At 40.2% G+C, this 21,954-nt stretch overlaps 1 protein-coding gene across 1 annotated transcript in view; it reads left to right on the top strand.

Annotated features, from left to right (window-relative positions):
* Positions 1-3,472: 3,472 nt before the first annotated feature.
* HCRTR2 (hypocretin receptor 2) overlaps positions 3,473-21,954 on the top strand; it is a 37,180-nt gene continuing 18,698 nt past the window's right edge. Inside the window, exon 1 of the mRNA XM_070954798.1 lies at positions 3,473-3,701. Coding sequence (XP_070810899.1) covers positions 3,473-3,701 — 229 coding nt within the window. The remainder of the gene's footprint in view (positions 3,702-21,954) is intronic.

Genomic DNA, 21,954 nt, shown 5'->3' with positions numbered 1-21,954 from the left:
TTTTGCAGTATCCTTCCACTGCCACTCCCACCAAGCCACACCACGCCCACCAAGCCATGCCCACAGAACTGGTAGTAAAAAAAATTGGATTTCACCACTGTCCCTCCCCCCAAATCTTTTTCCCTTAAACCTAAAAGAAAAGTCTCAGATTTTATCCTTATATTCACTTTAAGAACCTTCTGTATTAAGATGTCAATCCTACTCCAATATTTCTTTGCTCGGTCACATATCCACCATAAATGATAAAAGGTCCCTGGTTTTGCATCCTTGCATGGAATGTCATATTATCATTCGCCCTGCTTATCTTTCAGGTAATTACTACCACCTGCGTGAAGTACATTTCTTGACAGGGGTGGGCTTCAAAAATTTTAGCAAGGGGTTCTCTGCCCGGTTGCTGGGTGGGCATGGCCATGGTGGGCGTGGCCTAGCCGGTCTCCTGCACCACGACGGGATGTGTGTGTGTGTGTTTTGCCCTCCCTGTGCTCCAGAGGCTTTCCTGAAGCCTCTGGGAGGGTGAAAATAGCCCCCCCCAGGCTCTGGAGGCCCTCTGGAGGAACTTCTGATAGGCCCGTTTTTCGCCCTCCCTGACACGCCCTGCACTTACCTGCATCCAAAACGGGGGGACTCCTGGGAGGGGCAGGGTGGGTGGGGCGGGGCCAGCCAGGAGTGGGATTTGGGGGTTCTCCGAACTGCACAGTATCTTAGCTAGAGGTACTCCAGAACCCCTGCAAACCCCCAGCAGCCCACCCCTGTTTCTTGATATGAACACATGGGAATCCTGATGCTTGATTTGTGTCAATGTTCCATTTTCGTGAAATTTCCTGTGACTTGTTTAAGAGGGCTAAGCATGAACACCCAGCAGTCAAGCAAATGGATAAAACTGCTCCCTGCCTGAACTGTGCAAAGGAAATCAATTCCAGCCTCCAATGCACTACATTTATTCAAGCATCAAACAGAAAGGGATCATAAATTGATAACTGCTTTTTAAAATTCAACAAATTTCCTAATATCTCTGGCAGATGGTGGATAACAGGGGACTCTGGCATGCTATGATTCATGGGGTTGCAAAGAGTAATACACGACTTAGCAAATGAACAATAACAACAAATTTCCCAACAAACTTACCAGGAACTTTCAAGGTCTTTGTAGAGGACTATATAACATGGTTATTCTTTGAACTCTGACAACTGCTTGAAAATGAGGCAAATTTCATCCAAATTTTATTGTGGGGCCAGGACAGAAGCAGATTCTAAAGAGAGAAAATCTATGTGACCTATTAGTCATTTGAATGACTTGTTCAGATGTCTTCTAGATAGGTCCTCCTATCCAGGCAATTCCTGCTTTACGAGGAAATTGGCTTGGTATATGAATTCCTGTTAATGTTGGTTTGACTGGATTTGTCATATTTCTTATTTAAAGAAAAAGATTAGCTGGAGAGGGTGGCAATGTGGATCTGTTTGCTAAGATTTTGAAATTGTATTTTACATTTAGTCTTCACAACTGGTACAGACAAAAATTGTCTGAGAAGACTTGTTCTACTTCCAAGAACAGAGAATTTTCTTTGCCCACTCCTTCATGAACAACAAGTGCAATCATCTGGGGAAATTATTCATTGGTGCCTTATGCAGTTAAGACACTGGACTTGTGGACCAAAAGATTGACAGTTCAAGTACTATGTGACAGGGTGAGCTCCTGTTCTTGCCCCAGTTCCTGTCCACCTAGCAGTTCAAAAGCAGGCAAATGCAAGTAGATAAATAGGTATCATTTTTGTGGGACGGTAATAGTGTTCCATGCACTTTGGCGTATATTCATGCCAGCCACATGACCACGAAAGTGTCTTCAGACAATGCTGGCTCCCTCAACTAATAAATGAAGATGAGCACCATCCTGTTGTGACCTAGGCTTACTGAGTCATTACAAGACACAATTAGTCCCAAATAAACCTATTTTATTGTAACAGCTGAGAATTCATTCCCAGCTGAGTCCCAATTAGTTGCAAAACAAGTCCTTTGGAAGAAGTCCTTCGGGATTATCACCAACCTTTATCTTCTTTGACATCTTGCCAAAGGCCTTACTTGGCAAAGCCCCACAAGGTTCAGAAACAACAAGAGATGCCGACTGGAAACAGAGTTAGCAATGTTACTTTCCTGCAAAAAGGCCCAAGTGCCTCTGTTTCTCTTATAAGACTTATGGGAGGGGCCAATCATCTCCTGGCCTTACTCCTGAGTCGTCCCTTTTGCTTTAGCTGCTCTTGCCTTCTGGCAGTTCTGTGCATGCGTGCACTAGGAACAGGTTCCTCCTGTTCCTCTGCCTCTTTGCTGTCCAACTCTGGGGGCTCCAGAGTCCATGCATCACTCCCAGATGGCCCTGGCCCCATCTCCACCTCCGATGCAGAGCCCTCATTGGGGGCCTTTCCCAGACTCCAGGACTGGCCCATGTTCCTCCCCAGCCTCCTCACTGTCTGACTCTGCTGCCAGCTCCGCAGGCTGCTGGCGGACCACAACACATCCCCTAAAGTCAGATAGGACTGGAATGGGTAAACTTTTACCTTTATCTTTATGGTAGTGATAAATGGGATTGTCCTTCCCTCCCTCCCTCCCTCCCTCCCTCCTTCCCTTCCTTCCTTCTTTCCTTCCTTCCTTCCTTTGGGGAAGGACAGAATACTCCTGCAAGAATTCTGAACAGAATGCGTGCTTCAACTCCATGAACTTAAGCAAAGGTCACACTCTCATCAATACCCAAGCAATTTTCTGTACAGCTCACTAGCCATTGGGAACCGTCCAATATTCTTTTATTCTTGTACTATATGATATGCTATAATTTTCCAAAGTCAGGCAGAATCAAATACTTGAAAGGAGAGGAGAGCCTTCATTCCTTGAGAATAAAAATGCTCCCTTACAAGAGATTTAAAAAAAAAAGAAAGAAAGATCTGTGATTCATTCATCCAATCCAAAACATCACTGTATCACGAAAGGCAATGGATTGTACAAACATCTGATCGAAGAGTAAAAGGGTACCTTCAAAAGTCCTTGGTGGATTTACAATCCCACTCACTTGCAAGTGTGCACAGGGACACACACATACTCTCTCCCTTCTCGTTTCATGATCTCTAGAGTCCCTCGGAACACGCTGCATTTTTTCATTTTGCGTGTCACTGCAAAGAATGTGCTTCGCACACCCTCTGGCTGAATTAAGACGCTATATGCAGGAATTGCTTCTCATGCCTGCTGCTGTGTTACGACAACCTCAGTGCCTCTGGAGCTGCAACATGTATCCTGCCACTGGGAGATCCTCGATGCAAAGCTAGTTGAGGAAGTTCCATCGATAACACCTGGCTCTATTTTTCCCATTTTCCTCTTTCTGCCTACTTTTTTTCCCCTTCTTTCTATTGCTGAATGCAGTTGTGTCTGATAGGCAGAAAGGTAGGCTAACCCCCTGAAAGACCGAATTCAGACCCAGAGCAGAACCAATTATGTCTGTGACTCAAGTGGAAGATGGCTTTCTTTCTTGCACAAACTGGTCTTCTAATGTATCAGTGAATGGGACTCGGGAACCCTTTGCAAGCCCTCTCACGGACTACGATGAGGAAGAATTTCTGAGATATCTCTGGAAGGAATATCTGCATCCCAAGGAATATGAATGGGTACTCATTGTTGGCTATATTATTGTGTTTCTTGTGGCTCTCATAGGAAACATCCTAGGTGAGTACCATTTTGTCTAATTGCTTCTTGATGCAAGTTAGATATTTGCAGGGACTCGCCCAGGCAGTCGCCAGCAGTAAAAACATACATGCACACACATTATCAAACATCCCAAAAGCACAATCCTGGGAATTAGGAACACCATTTCTCTTTTTTCAGTAATTAAAGAGCCATAGAAAATAGCAGTTTCATTTATTCAGAAGCTGTTGATGTGTGAGAAACACCTGTGTTTTCTTACAGAGATATCTCAGGTGGGCAGTCAAGTTACTGGGTTGCAATAAGACTTAAATGAATTTTACACTACATTCACAAGTGTGTGTGTGTGTGTGTGTGTGTGTGTGTATAAACACACACACACACACACACACACACACACACATATATACACCCACCCACCTCTCTATGTGTGTGTGTGTTGGGGCCCTGATGCAGTTTTCACGTTAAGGCTGCAATGAAGCTATCCATCTGCTTGGGGGTAAGATGAGCAATAAAAATGGAATTAAGTTTATGACTCTATTCCATATGGGATAGTACTATTCAGTTGCTTCACAATGGAGCATTAGAAAGTGTATTTCTCCACCCAGACTTTGTAGGAAGGAATATCTTGAAGTTTACCATCCAGTGGTACATAATGTAGAAATGTGTTTATTAATAGTATCTGCTCTTTTAAGTATATGCATAACATATATTGAAGATAAAAAGTAATCTCTTCTACCCAAAGGCATCTGAGTATTAGTATAATTGTAATTATTTTTTACTGTTATCTGCTAAGCAAGGGTGCCCAGATCTTCAACCTTCATTCAGTTCTGCATTGGCAAAACTCTTGACTATGAGCCTCTCTTGCAATTCCATTCATATCAGTACAATTGTGAATGGCTATTTTTACTTGTGGCTCATTCATGCTGTCAGAATTATCAATGGGATTTTGAATGAGAGTATAGCCTTACGATGGTCAATACTGAGAATCACAAAAACACTATTCATGCTCCAATATCTATTTGGTTAGATATAAAACAGAAAGAGGGTGAGCAAAATTTAGCCTTGTGGGATAGACGTGATTTTTTTTTAACTGGAATCTCGTGATTGGAGAAGTGGTTCAAAAGATAAACATCTTGACCTGCACATTCTGTGCCATGAACTTGTCGTTAGTGCCTCAACCGAATGAAGATCTCAGCTCTTTGCCCCAAAAACATTCCTAATTATTCCAAACTTTTTTCATTTCAGTTCTCTGCAGGTTTTTTTGTTCATTTAGACCAAGAGGGGGCCATTTTATGGCTCCTTTTATTAAACAACTAGAAAACAGAAATCTTTGGTGAACTTTATGCCCTGCTTGAAACAGGGAATATCTGAGAGTTAAAACAAATACACCTTGCAATGTTCCTTTGACTTTCCCCAGGAAAGAAAACAAAAGATGAAGAAAACAAAAGGGAAATACTGGGAATAAGTTGAGAAGACACAGCTTTTGAGGAAAGCAGGAATGGAGGAAAGAATCCAGACATCAGATACAGCTTAATAACATTTTACATAAAATGGGAGGTTAACCTAAACTTAGGAATATAGCTTGAGAAGTGAGAAGAAAAACAGCTTATTTTAATAATAATTCTGTGCAGTAATTGAGGATAAAAAATGGACTTACGCAGGCACCATTCATTGTGGCATATCTGGTGGAAAGAAGCCGATGCTTTCGAAAGACAGCTGGCAAAATGTTTTTCTAGAATGAAGAGATTTTATCTGAAAGTTACAAGTGCTTTGAAAACTATATGCAAAAAGGACATGTCTGTGTTTCAATCATCGTAGCTATTTGTAGGACAAGAACCCCCAGTTTATTTTATTTCATATGGAGCAGCAAAATTCAGCATAGTACATAAAATTTACAGAAACAACATATAAAAGGTGTATCAAAATATAAAATACCAGAGCAGTAAATTATTTTAAAAACACAGAGTACAAGTGAAGAACTGTAATCCGAAGTATTTACCATAGGAGTGATCCTTTGATTGGTCCTTAACCTATAGGTAAAGGTAAAGATTCTCCTTGCACGTATGTGCTAGTCGTTCCCGACTCTAGGGGGCGGTGCTCATCTCCGTCTCAAAGCTGAAGAGCCAGCGCTATCCAAAGATGTCTCTGTGGTAATGTGGCCGGCATGACTAAATGCCAAAGGCGCCCGGAACACTGTTACCTTCCCATGAAAGATGGTCCCTATTTTTTCTACTTGCATTTTTTACGTGCTTTCGAACTGCTAGGTTGGCAGAAGCTGGGACAAGTAATGGGAGCTCACCCCGTTACACGGCAGTAGGTATTCGAACCATTGAACTGCCAATCTTTAGATCGACAAGCTCAGCATCTTAGCCACTGAGCCACTGCATCCCTGTTAACCTAAACCTATAGGGAAGACTTAAGAAAAATCATGGATAAAGTAAAAACCAGGAACAATATTCTTTGTAAACTTTCTGACACCAGCCCTGGAGCATGTGCTACAGTTCTTAGAACCCCCAGTTCATAGCCTGCTAGGACCAGTTGAATTGCAGATACAAACTATCCACAGCCCACTAGGCTCTCTTGTCTCTGTTCTCCATAGACTTCACATCAAGCAGAAGGGAGAAGTTAGGGTAGTAGCAGGTTTGTATGGTGTATACCTTCCAAAGACTTGGGAAATAGGACTACATTGAGTAAGATTATTTGCATCCATTGGGGAAGAAGACAGTCAAACAAATATATTCCCAGAGTTGGATAGCCATATTTAGTGCCGTACAGACTTGTCCTATCATTGCTATATTCTGTATTGAAATCAGCCAAATCAGGGGTGGGTTCTACTTACCTTTACTACCGGTTCGCAACGGGGCCACATGCAGAAGCATTTTCATGATGTCAGGGTCAGAGGGCGGAGCCTCCTGCCGGTTTTACTACCGGTTCTATAGAACCGGTGTGAACCGGGGGCAACCCATCACTGAGCCGGATGGTTAGTAGTTTGTTGACTACATCTGCAGAATTTCGAGTTCATTATATCAAAAATGTAATATTGCAAGAGTTTTATTAAAAGCATTATTACACAAATATGGAAGGAGTAATATACCCTATATTTAAGTGATGAGCTGTGACAGGTATTGTTGGTTGTTTTTTGTTTTTATTTCATTCTTATTCTTATTTTGAGAAAGGGACAAAGAAACAGCATCGTTGAAATTAACTATACATTTTCATAGTTAAATTAAATCCCCCTTCCTTTCTTAATAGTGTGGTTATTTATGTTGGGGTTAGGTTAAGTTCTTAATGCCGTTGTACATATGACTTTATTAATTATCTAGACACAATAAAAATAGAACACCACCACTCCATTGTTTGCCCTACTATTCAGAGATATACTGTTTGACAACATGAAAATTCTATTTTTGGCCATCATAATTAACACATTTTATAGGCTTTTCTCCAAGAATTTCTATAATCCTCATCCAGACTGGAGATGTTTACCACAATTGTGGCATGACTTCAATGTTTTGATCAGCCCAAAGACTGAAGTGAACAGGGGAGGTTACTTTACTTCCAAAATGCAACTTCTTAAGACAAGACCTAATGAGCCAGAAATAATTCAGCATCTCTTATACCATTTTCCCTTCTTTGCTTTCAAGTTTTGTAATTCCTAGTATGTCTCCTTCCCTTCTGCAAATACTATTGAATGCTTGTGGCAAGATACAATTTAGTGATGTAATTCACATGTGAGTTACAAAACCATTTCCATTAAATAGTAGTGTTTCTTGAGCCCAAAGGCAGAGTTAAGAAACAATATTTAACAGGCCTTGAATTGGCACTCCTGCTTATATATGATCTCAAGCCCCCAATGACAAAATAAAACCATACACAACGATCAGACTCCCATATACTAACCCAATTCCAGATTCAAGTATACCACAATCCAACAAGAAAAATGCTGCATATCTGAATCATAAACCGATAATTTGTCTTCTACTCAACAGCTAAGCAGAACCATAATTGTTCTTATTTTTAGTGGTACGAAAAGGAAACTGAAGGTGAGTTTTTTAAGACTGAGATGCTTAAATTGTTATAGTTTCTAAAAGAGCAACTGACTGATGAGCAGTTATCCACCCCTTTGTGGTCCTTTAGGGGCAGAGTCAAACACCTCCCCATCTCTCTGTCTTACAATCTGGCCCGCAGGTTCAGTTTGCTAAGCCTCTTCTTAGGAGTAGCAGAATATCCTTCAAATGAAATCCGCACTGCATATCGGACATAAATACAATCGAGAGAGTCCAGAGATATTTTGCGAGAAGAGTCCTCCATTCCTCTAACCGCAATAAAATACCTTATGCCACCAGATTCCAAATTTTGGGCTTAGACAACTTAGAACTACGCCAACTTCAGTCTGACCTAAGCATAGTACATAAAATTATCTGCCACAATGTCCTTCCTGTCAATGACTACTTCAGCTTCAACCACAACAATACACAAGCAAATAATAGATACAACCTCAAGGTAAACTGCTCCAAACTCAATTGCAGAAAATATGACTTCAGTAACAGAGTGGTCAATGCCTGGAATGCACTACCTGACTCTGTAGTTTCTTCCCCAAACCCCCAAAACGTTAACTGTTGACCTCACCCCATTCCTAAGAGGTCTGTAAGGGGCGTGCATAAGTGCACCAGCGTGCCTACCATCCCTGTCCTAATATTCCTTTTTACTTACTCTTTTCATATATTCAAATTATGTTTATACTTTTACCTGTTATTTTATATATGCTTGACAAATAAACTTATATAATTATGATTATGAAATCTAGTACATAGAGCCCAGTGCTCATACTGGAGCCTGGAGCTTTGTAATGGATGGTAGAGAGAAGTCACAACATTTTGCAATGTTTCCCCCCTACTTTTTTTTTTGTCAATAAATGGCAGCATCATGGAGGGCTTTGCAAAACAGGTCAAAGCCTTGCATCTGCCTATGAATCAGCATGTGCGGGCACAACGCGAACTGGTAGTAAAGGTAAGTAGAACCCACCCCTGCTATGAATGGATTGCAATTCACACTCAGTTCTCAGTCTTGCTTTAAAACTAACTTTTATTTATTTTATTTTTTATTTTTTATTTGATTTATATGCCGCCCTTCTCCGGAGACTCAGGGTGGCTTACAATGCGTTAAGCAATAGCCTTCATGCTTTTGTATATTTTTATACAAAGTCAGCTTATTGCCCCCACAAACTGGGACCTCATTTAACCTACCTTAGAAAGGATGGAAGGCTGAGTCAACCTTGAGCCTGGTAAGATTCGAACCTGCAGTAATTGCAGGCAGCTGTGTTAATAACAGGGTGCTTTAAACCACTGTACTACCAAGGCTCTGTTGATAAACTTGATAAACTTGATAAATCTAAAGTTTATTCCACAATCTAGTCAAACCTGTTAGTTTTCCAGTTCCTAAGGGTGTTCTTCCTATCCTTTCTGGTAATAGTCTGAGTTACTGAACAGCTGCCGGGATGTGATTTAATCAGATGAGCAATTTAATCCTGGTTTAAAAACCGAACAGATTTTGCTGGTGTAGGTCAATGTTTGCATAAGAACATTAGAGCGTAACTGAGATTCCATCTACCCTCGCTCTTCTGCATTTAATCATGTAGCAATATCCGCACACTTTCTAATACGTTCTGGCTATTTATTTGTCTGAATCCTAATGTGTTTTTTAATATACCATCCAAATGATTTTTTTTTCTTTTGTCCTTTAAAACATTACAATCCACTGGCCTTACATCTTTTCATTTTATATAAAGTACAGAGCAAAAAGTTAAAGTAGAGATGGCCTGTTAGGTGGCTCCGTTTTCTCAAATTCTCCTAAAAAAAAGAATCAAGGCCATTCTGGAACATTTGCTCATCTCTCTCACGGTCTTGCAGTTCACTTCTTCTTGGTCCTTTATTGTCAAGGCAACATAAAGAATGTGTAACCCTCCAGAAATGATTGAATTTCAGTTCCCATTCAGCATGCTGGATGTGAATTGTAAACAGTGAGGAGGTCCAATAATATAGAGGAAGAGTGATAGAGCAGGAAGTATTGGAGATTTTTCAGAAAATGTAGGAGTGGTTTGGCAGAACTGAAACTTAGAAATCTACAGGCTTTACAATGCAGTAAAAGTAAAGTCACCTTTGGGTCAAGCTCAAGTTCTAGTGACATTGTGGATATATTCATGTGGTTCTCTTAGTAACTATGGAGAAGTGGTTGGACAGCTCCTGATTTGGGATCCTTTTTCCCATGTCTAGTCTGTCCTACAATGCTGAGAATTCGTAGTGAAATAGTAACCAGATCCAACCCTTTTTGACATCAGCAAAGGTGGGCTATTTCTGCATTCAGATGACACCATTTTCCCTTTAGCTGCTGTCATGGAGAAATTACATGAAGAAGTTCAACTAGGGAAAATAAATAAACTTTCCTCCCCATGCTCTATGCAAGGGTAGGGAACTATGGCCCTTTTATGACTTGTAGACTTCAACTCCACTTAAAGTCTATAAGTAGAGTTGAAGTCTACAAGCCATAAAGGGCCATAGTTCCCCACCTTTGCTCATTCTGAGTTGAAGGTCTCAGATTTAGGCTTGCCTCAAAATGCAACCGGCTGGATTATATACTAGGTATTTGAAGTCAAACATAAATTCTATCCTAAGAAAAGGAATGCCAAGATAGACATCAGGTAGATTTCCCACACGCACAGTAGTAGGAGACAGGTTTTTCAGACTTGAATATAGGAATTGTCTGTTTTGGTGAAAATTCCTGCTATAAAAGGACCAGTTGAAAAGATGCCACATTTGATTATGATTAACCAAATTCTGAGGCTCTGATGCCTTACTGAATGTCACAGGAGTGAGAAGGTGAGAATTCAAAAACATGATGACACTGTAAGTGATGTTTCCATGACTACAAATTGGATGAGGGGAAAAAAAGCCAGGGGTTCTGCCAGGTTTCCAAAGAGATGCTACTTTTTGACTACTGACTTCTGTCTCCCAATATGGCAAAGAAGTGGGAGGTCCTTTTCAGAAGAAAGCAGAACATGCTTCAAGTAAGCTTCTGGGTTGTTGCTAGAGATCATGCAGAGTAATAAGAAACTTCTGATACTTAGGAAAAAAATACACTATAGTTCACTATGAAATAGGTAATTGAAATATTTCTAATTTCTGTCAACCAGAAGTAGGCAATATTTCTGGGATTGGGAACATTGTTGGAATTCAGAGAGACGTAGAGCAGTATTTTTCAATCTCGCCAACTTTAAGACATGTGGACTTTGCTCCCAGAATTCCTCAGTCAGCTTGTCTGGCTGGGGAATTCTGGGAGTTGAAGTCCACACAGCTTAGGGTTGGCAAGGTAGAGAAACACTGACTTAAACACACTAAAATGGCTGCCATGGAAGTCTAGTTATCCAATGTAGAAAATAAAATGGATTTTATGTGAGAGACTACTCATTAAAAGCAGCCAGGGAGGTGTGGGGAAAACGAAGGATGAACCAACAGATGCTCACTAAAAAATTAAGGGCTTTACTGTAAAATAACTAAAATAACATTTTTCCCCTTTCCCAGACATTCACTGACACTCTCCATGTATAACACATTAATTTTCCATGGTGATGTATGGAACAAAGTTAGGAAGGTTTAATAAAAAGAGTGGGTTGCTGGGTGTAGAAGAAAGATCTGATGGAATCACTAATCTGAAGAGCTAGAGCATCAAAGCATATGAGACACCAAGAGTGTCTCATATGCTTTGACAAGAGTGGCAAGCTTTTTTTTCACCATGTGTATGTATACGTTGGAACTACAGTAGACTGTGATGTTTCTGTGTCATATATGCATAATGGTTATCTTTTGAGAATTGAATGCAACAAAATTTCATTTTAATGTATGCTGATTAGTGTACATTTAAAGTGACAATAAAGATTCTATCCTATCCCATCCCATCCCATCCCATCCCATCCCATCCCATCCCATCCCATCCCATCCCATCCCATTCCATTCCATTCCATTCCATTCCATTCCATTCCATTCCATTCCATTCCATTCTATTCTATTCTATTCTATTCTATTCCCTGACTGAAACCATAGAGCAAAGCCATTGTTACCCTCTTGAGAACATTACACTGCCCTCCAGCCATCTTCTCCTTCCATATAGAGCTCTTGGGTCTCCAATGCACCACCATAAACCTGTTTGATTTTCCCTCTGTACTGTCTCTCTTTCCACTGTCTTGAACAAATAGAGTATTGAAGAGGACCGAATCATAGAAACATAGTGCTAGAAGGCACCTTTTAGTCCAACTCTCCTGCCCAAGGAGAGGGATCAAGAAGCCTAAAGGTCTGGCAGGAACAATAGTGCCCTTGTTGCAGGAAAGTTAAAGAATTTTTAGCATTTTGTAACGGTTTCTAAATTCGTCAAAACTCCTGCAGAAACATAGTGACCCAAATGCTCCAAAAGGAAATAGGAAAAAATTGGAAATATTTCTGAAAAAGACAAAAGCAAGCTGTTATTTTTAATGTCTCCATTTTTGAAAAATTGAAGCATTCAATTTTCTTAAAAGTCATTTCACTCTGGGTCAGGAAGACAATCCTAGTTACATTCTAACTCACTTATTAGTGAATGTATTTCTTAGGCCAATTTACGGCCATAAAACAATACTCAGGCTTTCAAGTTCTGAATGCATTTTTTCAATCAAAGTACAGGAAAAAGCAGGTTCAGAGCACTTGATTACAATCTTATTTAAATGAGAACTATACCATGGATAAGCAAATGTCTTTCAAATGCTAACCCTGATTCAGGTTTTGACAAAGATTCCTCCCACCCAAGAGCTGCTGAAATTGAAACAAAACAAAACAAAACAAAACAAAACAAAACAAAACAAAACAAAACAAAACAAAACAAAACAAAACAAAACAAAACATGGTTGGTGTCTTAATTTTAAAAATATAAAATCTGGATTTTAACTCAGTAAATGTTTTAAGTAGTACAATACTTACAAAGTATTGTAAGAGTTGTAAATAAAACTCTTAGATTTGTGGATGCTGGTGAGATTATTTTTGACCATTCTCTGTCATTATCAGAATAGCAACCTGTATTATTTTCATTCTTTCTATTCTGTGCTCGTGTCCATTATGTCTCCTTTCTGATGTCCTATCTCTGCAAATATTCAATCTGCGCAAAGGTTGTCATCAGTGGTGGGATTCAAGTAATTTAACAACCGGTTCTCTGCCCTAATGATTTCTTTCAACAACCAGTTTGCCGAACTGCTCAGAAAGTTAACAACCGGTTCTCCCGAAGTGGTGCGAACTGGCTGAATCCCACCACTGGTTGTCATCCTCCAAATAAGAGATTTAATTTTACAGGCTAATAGGAATGCAAGTGAAGGCTACCAGCTAATGCACATTTAGGTTCCTTTATCAAGTGCTGCTTGACTGCAGTGAACAAATAGCTTGAGCTTTGACGTCTGGTGACTTTTTCACTAGAAGGGCTCTCTTGGAAGTATCTTGCTTGTAGCTTAATTGAAACTTCTCCAGTGTAATATCATCTGTTAGTTTAATTGCTAAGGTCAACTGCTGGCATTGATGGGAAAAGTTGTTAAAATAGAAGCCCTCTGAATTTATCTTTTTTGAGTGCTGGCAGGTCCTTAGTTTTTCGGGTTCCTTTAAAAGCCATAGTTGTGGTTAGCCAATGTGAAGTATCACATCTGAATGATATGTGAAGATCCATAGAAGAAATCAATTCTATTACAGAAATTCAGGTTTGGAGTTCAGCAGCAAAAGGGGGAAGAGGACAGGGTCTTCTGGAAAACAGCCTGTTTAGGAAATCTAGATTCTATCATTCAAGTATCAGGAGTTTTTTCATTGTATAATTATATTTGTATTTTACCCCAGATGCTTTCTTATTTTATTTGTGCTACAACCTTGTAAGGTATACTAGGATGAGAAAAAAAAATGAGAATCACCCAATGAATTTCTGGAATCTTAAACTCCCAAGTCCCACCCTATCTGATGCGCAAACTTCACGCAGGTATTACTATAGGTTGGTTGCACAGTCAGCCAGATGTTTAGACTGGATTTGGTATTTTTATCCAGGTATCAAGTCCTCCCGAAGGACCTGGAGTATTATCAGGTCAACTGCAAAAGGCAGCTTTACTTGAAACAGCTTACATTCTGCTACGAAACATTTGTTATTATTAAACAACATCTGCCTACACCGCTGTATCAATCTATCATAACAGAACATAAGCTTTTTGCCTTTTGCAACTAAATGCTGGTGATTTTGTCAATGCTGGTGGCACTCAAATGATTTATTTTTATTTTTATTTTATTTCAAATTTATATACCATGCCTTCTCCCGAGGGACTCAGATAAAAACATACAATACAAACATTAAAAACAATTAAAAGAATATATATTAATTTGGCCCCAATTTAAAGTGACAAACCAATTAAAAATATTTAAAAATATGTTAAGCCAGCCCGGCTTGCTGAAAAAAGAAAGTTTTAAGGGCATGGCGGAAGGCACCGAGGTCTTGGATTTTCCTTATCTCTGGGGGCAGCTGGTTCCATAGGGTAGGTGCCCCCACAGAGAAGGCCCTCCCCCTGGGGTCACCAGCCTACATTGTTTGGCTGATGGCACCCCGAGGAGGCCCTCTCTGTGGGAGCGCACGGGTCGATGGGAGGTTGTCAGTGGCAGCAGGCAGTCTCGCTGATGCTCAGATGTTTGGGGATTGCACCTAAGGTTCCTATTACTATTGGTATTTAAATACCGAAATGGATGAATTGTTTGAGGATTATTAGAAGCATAATATTTTTCTCCCTGTCACTCAGATCTAGTGTTCTGCTAATTTTGTAATGTTATCCCATTGAATATATTCAATTTAGATTGGAGAATCAGTCGAATACATTGGAGTTGGATGTCTGTGGAGATTCTCAGCCATCCAAGTCAGGGCTCTCCCAAAGGTGCTTTTTCAAAAGGCAACTGGACTTTGTTTTTCCTTGAAGACGTTTCGCTTCTCATCCAAGAAACTTCTTCAGAAGATCTTCTTCCAAGAACTGAAGAAGCTTCTTGGTTGAGAAACAAAATATCTTCAAGAAAAAACAAACAAGGCCCAGTTGCCTTTTGAAAAAGCACCTTTAGGATTACAGTTGGATGCAACTTGAAAGCTTCTGAATAATTCTTGTTCTGAAGAACATGCCTCATTCAGTTGTGCTATTTCTAAACAGTGTGAGGTCAGATATAGCCTCCAGCTATATCCCAGAACATTGTTTGCAGTAAGACAGATTATTGATTCACTGTCAATATTAGTCAGTGAAATTATCAGCATTGACCTCTATAGTTACATTCATTCATACATGATCAATGTATCAGCCAGCCTGTCAGCCATTCCTTCCTTTGTTCATTCAAATGTACCATATATTCTCTACCAAAGGTGTCACTTGAAAAGATGTACTGTTTGCAGAGATAGGGAGCAAGGTCATTTTGCACTTCAAAAACTATTGCGGGAAGTGGGGCTGGCCATTCTTCACTCGAAACAGTTCTTGCAAGCTTAAGTAAGAAAAGGCGTGTACTTATTTACAAGTCCTGCCTACTAATGCAGGAAGGAAATTGATCAGGAGAAGGTGACAACGAAGAAAAAGCAGCCCGTGAAACATTATTCTAACTCTATTGATACACTTCCAATTATTTTTCCCACCAATTATTTTAGAATACATTCAATCTCTTTTTGGTTTTCTTCTCCCCCACAATTATATCTATCACCTTTGCCCTGACTTTCTCTAAATAATTCAGAACATGGGTATGATTACAACCCCATGACCAAATAGGGTAGGCTGCAAAAGTCTAATTATTGTGCAATTCCCATTCAGCTTCGTATCGGGAATGTATTATTCACTCTCAGTGTATTTTAACTACTAAGAGTGTGTTTGTGTGTGTGTGTGAGAGAGAGACAGAGACAGAGACAGAGAGACACAGAAAGAGAGATAGAGACAGAGAGACAGAGAGAGAGAGAGACAGAGACAGAGACAGACAGACAGACAGACAGACAGACAGAGAAGGGGAGGGAGAGGGAGAGGGAGAGAGGAAAGAGAGAGAGAGAAATGAATATGGTTTATTTATATGCTTGTTTGCATTGCTTGCACATCTCCCATTCCCATAGGCTTTAGGTGAGTAATAATTTAAATAAATAAAATATTTCGAAACCAGTTAATCTCCACGGTATGTATGTCTTCACCACTCCTGTGTGTCTTCTCACAGGGAATGTGTAAAGAGTCTATATCCATTAAGACAGCATGGTGCATGCTTCCTGCTCAGCAAACAGATGCTCCACTGGATCTGTCTGCTGTGTATATCTTGATGAAAGTTTGTGCTTGAATAATTATACATAATCTTCAGGAATGTGAACATCTAAGATTAACCTGAAGTGCAAGTCAACTTTCTTTTCCCCATTGCTCAACCATTCCCACCAATTAATGAGCTCCTTTTGTGTGAGTGAAAATGTACTTCTGGACTGTGGAGAAAGAAAAAGCTAACCACTCCTACTATGAAATTTGTATTTATTTATTGATTTATATCCTGCTTTTATTATTTTTACAAATAACTCAAGCTGGTGAATATATCCAACACACATTCCTCCTCTTATTGTCCCCACAAGGTGAGTTGGGCTGCGAGGGAATAACCAGTCTAAAGTCATCCAATGCTGATGTTATTCAAGTGTTAGCAGTGGTTTGAAATGGTTTGGTTAGTAAATGCAAACCCCACTCTCTTCTAGCATGAATGATGTTACTTAGTTGGGTAATGAAACATCTGCAAGAAAACAACCCAGCTCAGAGACCACCAAGGACCCCATAGTAGTGGTTCAGCTGGTGATAGACCTGGAACTAATGGCATTTATTTATTTTTTTTGGAGAGAAAAAAAATTCTGTCTTTTAGATCAGATGCATAGTGATATAAGAATGTTCACTTCTGTGTATGGTAATGTATGATCCATATTAAATCATTATCCTAGCCATTGTCTATCTGCAGGATGAAGGCCTCTTCTGCATGTTTCCAACCAATATGGTCCTGAGCTTTCTTTTGTCAATTGGGCCCACAATACTTCCTGATGTCATCAATCTAATCTTGTTTTAGGTCTCTTTTGTGGACACTTTTTTTTTTATCAAGTGGGATCCATTCTGTAACTGCCTTAGTCCACCTGCCTTCAGTTCTTCTTGCTATGTGACCAGCCCATTTCCATTTCCATTCTTTTACTATCATATAGCTTCATTTGTTCTCTAATCCAAGCGCAGGTTTTTCTATCTTGTCTTGTGATGTCAAGCAAACATTTCAGAGATGACTTTTATAGCAGCTGCAACTTTAATTTGCCCATTCCTCATCCAAAGGTGACCCCCTCATTCTTCAAAGGGAACCATTTAGTCTACACTGTCCATATATATAAAAGCCATAGTTGGACTCTTGCAGTTGTTTCAGCTGCTATTCTAATCAGGGGTGAAATCTACTTACCTTCCTTACCGGTTCGGAAGCACACGCGTTGCACGTGCATGTGCATCATGGGTGCGCACACACCTTCTGTGCATACGCACACCTTCTGCGCATGTACAGAAGATAAAAAAATATTACTTCCTGGTTTTAACCTGGGCGGCGATCACTACCGAATCGCCAAACCACAGGGAAAAATCGCTACCAGATCGGGTGATCCGGTCCAATCCGGGAGCATTTCATCCCTGATTCTAATATATGTGGATAACTCAGCTCACCAAAGTTTTTAATTCTCTCCCAGTCTGTTCTTCATAACTGTCACTGACTAGTTATCCTGGGCATGAATCATTTGCAATTCTGGGGAGAAACAAGAAAAAATCTAATCCCGCTGGATTTACAGCTGATACAATAATGCTCTGAAACAGACCAGCCAGGGTATTGCTGGGTTCCAAGAATGCAGTAAAGCGCTCAATATTTTTTTAAAAAGTGAATTCTTATCATTCTCTCTTAGTGAAGCCTATAATACCGAGTCTTTCCCAATTCAGCTGCATTTGCACTTGATTTTCCATGCAATTGATTTTCCATGCTTTCTGTCAAGAAATTGAATCTCTTCTCTTGCTTGGAGAGAGTGGCATGAGGGAATCTTCTATTTTATTGGTTGGAAGCTTTGCATGAGCCCTCCCCAATCTGGTCTATCCCAATCACTTTGCTCTCCTTTTCCCTCCCTCACCCCAGAAAGGATTTCTTGGACAGCCAATTGAGGCTTTTGAAAAACCAAATTGTAGTGTGAAGTATGGGTAATCTCATGGGGATATAGTTACTCTAATTGTCTTGTCATTGTCCCATCATGACCCAAACATGCCCCCTCCTCTGTGAACAGAGTTAGGGTTGAATTAGGGATTGGATGAGCATTCGAGAAGATTATTGCATGTCTTCTGAATATGAATACAATGAAATGTGTCAGGAGTAAATGGGTTTGATGTGTTTGTTTGAATGAATGGATGGAATGGGGCGTCTGTCTGTCTGGTTGACTGGCTGATTGACTGTTTAATTATATTTCCAAAAGTTCTTGTGTGAAAGGGAAGGTGTTAATTTCTAAGAACAAATAGAATCAAGTTGCATTTCTTCTTTTGATCCTTAATCTTCTGTTCCTCTATTCAGTGGAGTAATCTTTTTCTTTAAGTTCAATTATGTCCAGTTCTCAGAGACGGTCTGAACATGTTTTGGCAAAGTTTTCTAAGGTTGAGGGAAAGTGATAAATGGACACTTAACTATAAATAAGACCAATTGGAATTTTACCCTTTATTGCAATATGGGACTTGTCTATGATAAATGGAAATTTCAGAATAATACATGGAGTGAACTGTAGTGTCTACAGGAACAAAGAAGATGTAACAATCTGGACATCAGATGTCCACTGAACACATACTATGTGCACGATATATAGGCAGTCCTCAACTTACGATGGCATTTGGGCCTGGAATTTCTATTATTAAATGATAGGGTCCTAAAGTAAGACTGCATCTCTCAGTGATGGCCACCCTTGCTGTCCCAGTTGCTTCAGTATTGTGTTCTCATTAGTAATCTGCAAAGTTTTCAAACATCTTGTCTTCTGACTGCCACCACTGCTGGAACAAGAATAACCCCCATCAAGCCTTTTAGACCACACCATCCACACCCATGTACAACCTGGAAGGCACTCAGAATACTCCTGTTTTCCTACCCTCTTTGCAAAGTCTGTCATCTTACCTATGAGGTTATCCACCTTGGGACAGTGAGAGACATATCGGGTGTCACCTCGGGGGGTGGGGAGGACCTCGGGTTCAGAGAGTTGGAGTTTAATACACAAAGACTTTTCCATTTCACTTCTCAAATACTTGGGATCTTCTGCATGGCAGTTGCTTGAAGTAACAGAAACCAAGCACTGCTTCTACTGCACTCCACAGCAGTGCATATTTTGACTGCCCACACCCAGGTACACAGCTTGGTAGAGCAGGTATTTGGGCACCTGAGGGCAAGTTGGATCTCATCCAGCATTTGTCTTCAGTGATTATGGTGGATTATTGAATATTGCATGACATTTGTGAAGGTCATGAGAATGTCCTGCTGAAGAATTACTCATTCGCTTTGGCATCTGCCATCCCAGGGGCTAGCAGAAAATTAGAATAGGAGCCTTGCCCTGAAAATCCCTAGACTGAGCATGACAACTAGCAGGAGATCATTGTTATCCTCTTTTGTCTAGCAGATGTCATTTCAAATCATTTCCTGTATGACCAATATAGTTATGAAGAGATCTGGTATCTGGTGCTCTGTTTTCAGAGACCTGCCTGTCCTGGATGCTGAAGACATCTCCTGGGTTACGTGGACATATTTTGCTCACCCCTCTTACAAATTGGTCCAATGGCCCTGCAAGTTTGTGGTTGATTACTATTCCCTTTTCCTTTGTAAGAGCCGTGGTGGTGCAGTGGTTAGAATGCAGTATTGCAGGCTAATTCTGCCCACCGTCAGCAGTTCGATTCTGACCAGCTCAAGGCTGACTCAGCCTTCCGTCCTTCCAAGGACGGTAAAAATGAGGACCCAGCACAATATGCTGACTCTGTGAACTGCTTAGAGAGCACTGTAAAGCACTGTGAAGCAGTCCATAAGTCTAAGTACTATTGCTATTGAGCATGTTTTTCATCTTGGAGCATTGAAGGGCAGAGGGAGAAAGTTAGGGAAGATGTCTCCTGCCCCACTCCCCACCATCCATGGCCCAGCTAAGCAGAGAAAGAGGATTGGTTGGTCCATGGAGCAGAAGGGCCACACATATAGACTATATATGAACTACTGCTACTTCCCTCCACCCATTTTTGTTCCCTTGAGAACTTTTCTTTTTTCGCTCACAATCCCTTCCATACCCCTGGCTGCCTGCCTATAGTTGGAGAAGGGATTGGTGATGAAGCAAATGTTCCTAGAACTGTTGTACAGAAGATGGAGATGCAGGAATTCAACCTCCCCCAAACAGGGACTTTTGACCCCACCAAACCCTGGATTTTGTGTCCTACCAAAATCACCGCAGATAAAACTGGCAGGTCCTCAGCTGAACCATTGGCATCATTACAAAAGGAGACTTTGTGGGAATACATCCAAAGGAGTCCCCTGCACTGGCATCAAAGCAGAGAATCCCACAAGGCGTGTGTGTTATCTGTCAGAACAAGCAGGCATTAATTTCCCTTGATTGCTATCAGTGCTCTGTAGAGTTGATCTAGTTTAACTGCTGCTGTCAAGTGTGCAATTATGGCTTCACATTGCTCTTTTTATTTATGTAAACAAATGTTGGAAACTCTAGTGAGAATAAAAAGATGAGAAATGTGCCATTTTGATCAGACTTACAATTTTCATAACAAACTGATCCAAAACATGCATATGTTGCTGAAAAAAATTGCAGTCTGAGCCATCTGTATGTAGTGCTGCCAGGATGGGGAAGGGTTATAGATAGCAAGCAAGCAAGGAGATGTTGCAAAAATTTGGCTAGCACCAAGACATAATTGAGTTGTGGTGGCGCAATGGTTAGAATACAGTATTGCAGGCTAATTCTGCTGACTACAAGGGGTTCGATACTCACCAGCTCAAGGTTGACTCAGCCTTCCATCCTTCCAAAGTCGGTAAAATGAGGACCCAGATTGCTGGGGGCAATATGCTGGCTTTGTAAACTGCTTAGAGAAGCTTGTAAAATCATTGTGAAGCAGTATATAAGTCTAAGTGCTATAATAGATGCCTAATTCCAAGACAGGATTTGGTCTGACTAAACTCTAAACATGAACAGCAGATTTTGTTTTGCAAAATCTGGAAAGTTTTTCTTCACTGATTACTTCACCTAAAACAAAATGCTATATTTTCCATTTTCTTTTAAAGTGATATATATATGCATATTCTTTCTAGCCAGGTTTTACCTACGTAAACTAAGTTGTTCTACAGCCCTGGTTCTGTGAAATCTCATTCACAAGTTTCTGGGCCTTTTTTCTGCTGACAAACTGCAACTCTGTGTTGCTCTCTGGGATTGCAGTTTGTCAGCAGAAAAAAGGCCCAGAAACTTGTGAATGAGATTTCACAGAACCAGGGCTGTAGAACAACTTAGTTTACATAGGTAAAACCTGGCTAGAAAGAATATGCACATAAAAGCCTACGAAAAAGGAAAAAAGACATATATATACATACATACATACATACATACATACATACATACATACATACATACATACATATATATATATATATATATATATATATATATATATATATGTCTTTTTCTTTTTTCATAGGCTTTTATGTGCATATTCTTTCTAGCCAGGTTCCACCTATGTAAGCTAAGTTGTTCTTCAGCCCTAGTTCTGTGAATGAGATTTCACAGAACTAGGGCTGAAGAACAACTTAGCTTACATAGGTGGAACTTGGCTAGAAAGAATATGCATATATATATATATATATATATATATATATATATATATATATATATATATATATGTTTGATTTATATGCCGCCCTTTTCCGGAGACTCAGGGCAGTTTACAATGCATTAAGCAATAACCTTCATACTTTTGTATATACCTGCTTAGTAGGGCTTTCAGCCCCCCCCCCCAACGGTGTTCTTTTTTATACAAAGTCAGCTTATTGCCCCCACAACCCAGCTCCTCATTTTACCTACCTCAAAAGGATGGAAGGCTGAGTCAACGTTGAGCCTGGTGAGATTTGAACTTGCAGTAATTGCAGGCAGCTGGTGTTACTTAAAGTGCTTTAGTCTGCTGCGCCACCAA

Source organism: Pituophis catenifer, unplaced genomic scaffold (assembly GCF_029215685.1).
Source record: "Pituophis catenifer annectens isolate HBS135680 unplaced genomic scaffold, rPitCat1.0.hap2 SCAF_1, whole genome shotgun sequence".
Taxonomy (NCBI): domain Eukaryota; kingdom Metazoa; phylum Chordata; class Lepidosauria; order Squamata; family Colubridae; genus Pituophis; species Pituophis catenifer.
This window is presented reverse-complemented; position numbering and strand designations above follow the sequence as displayed.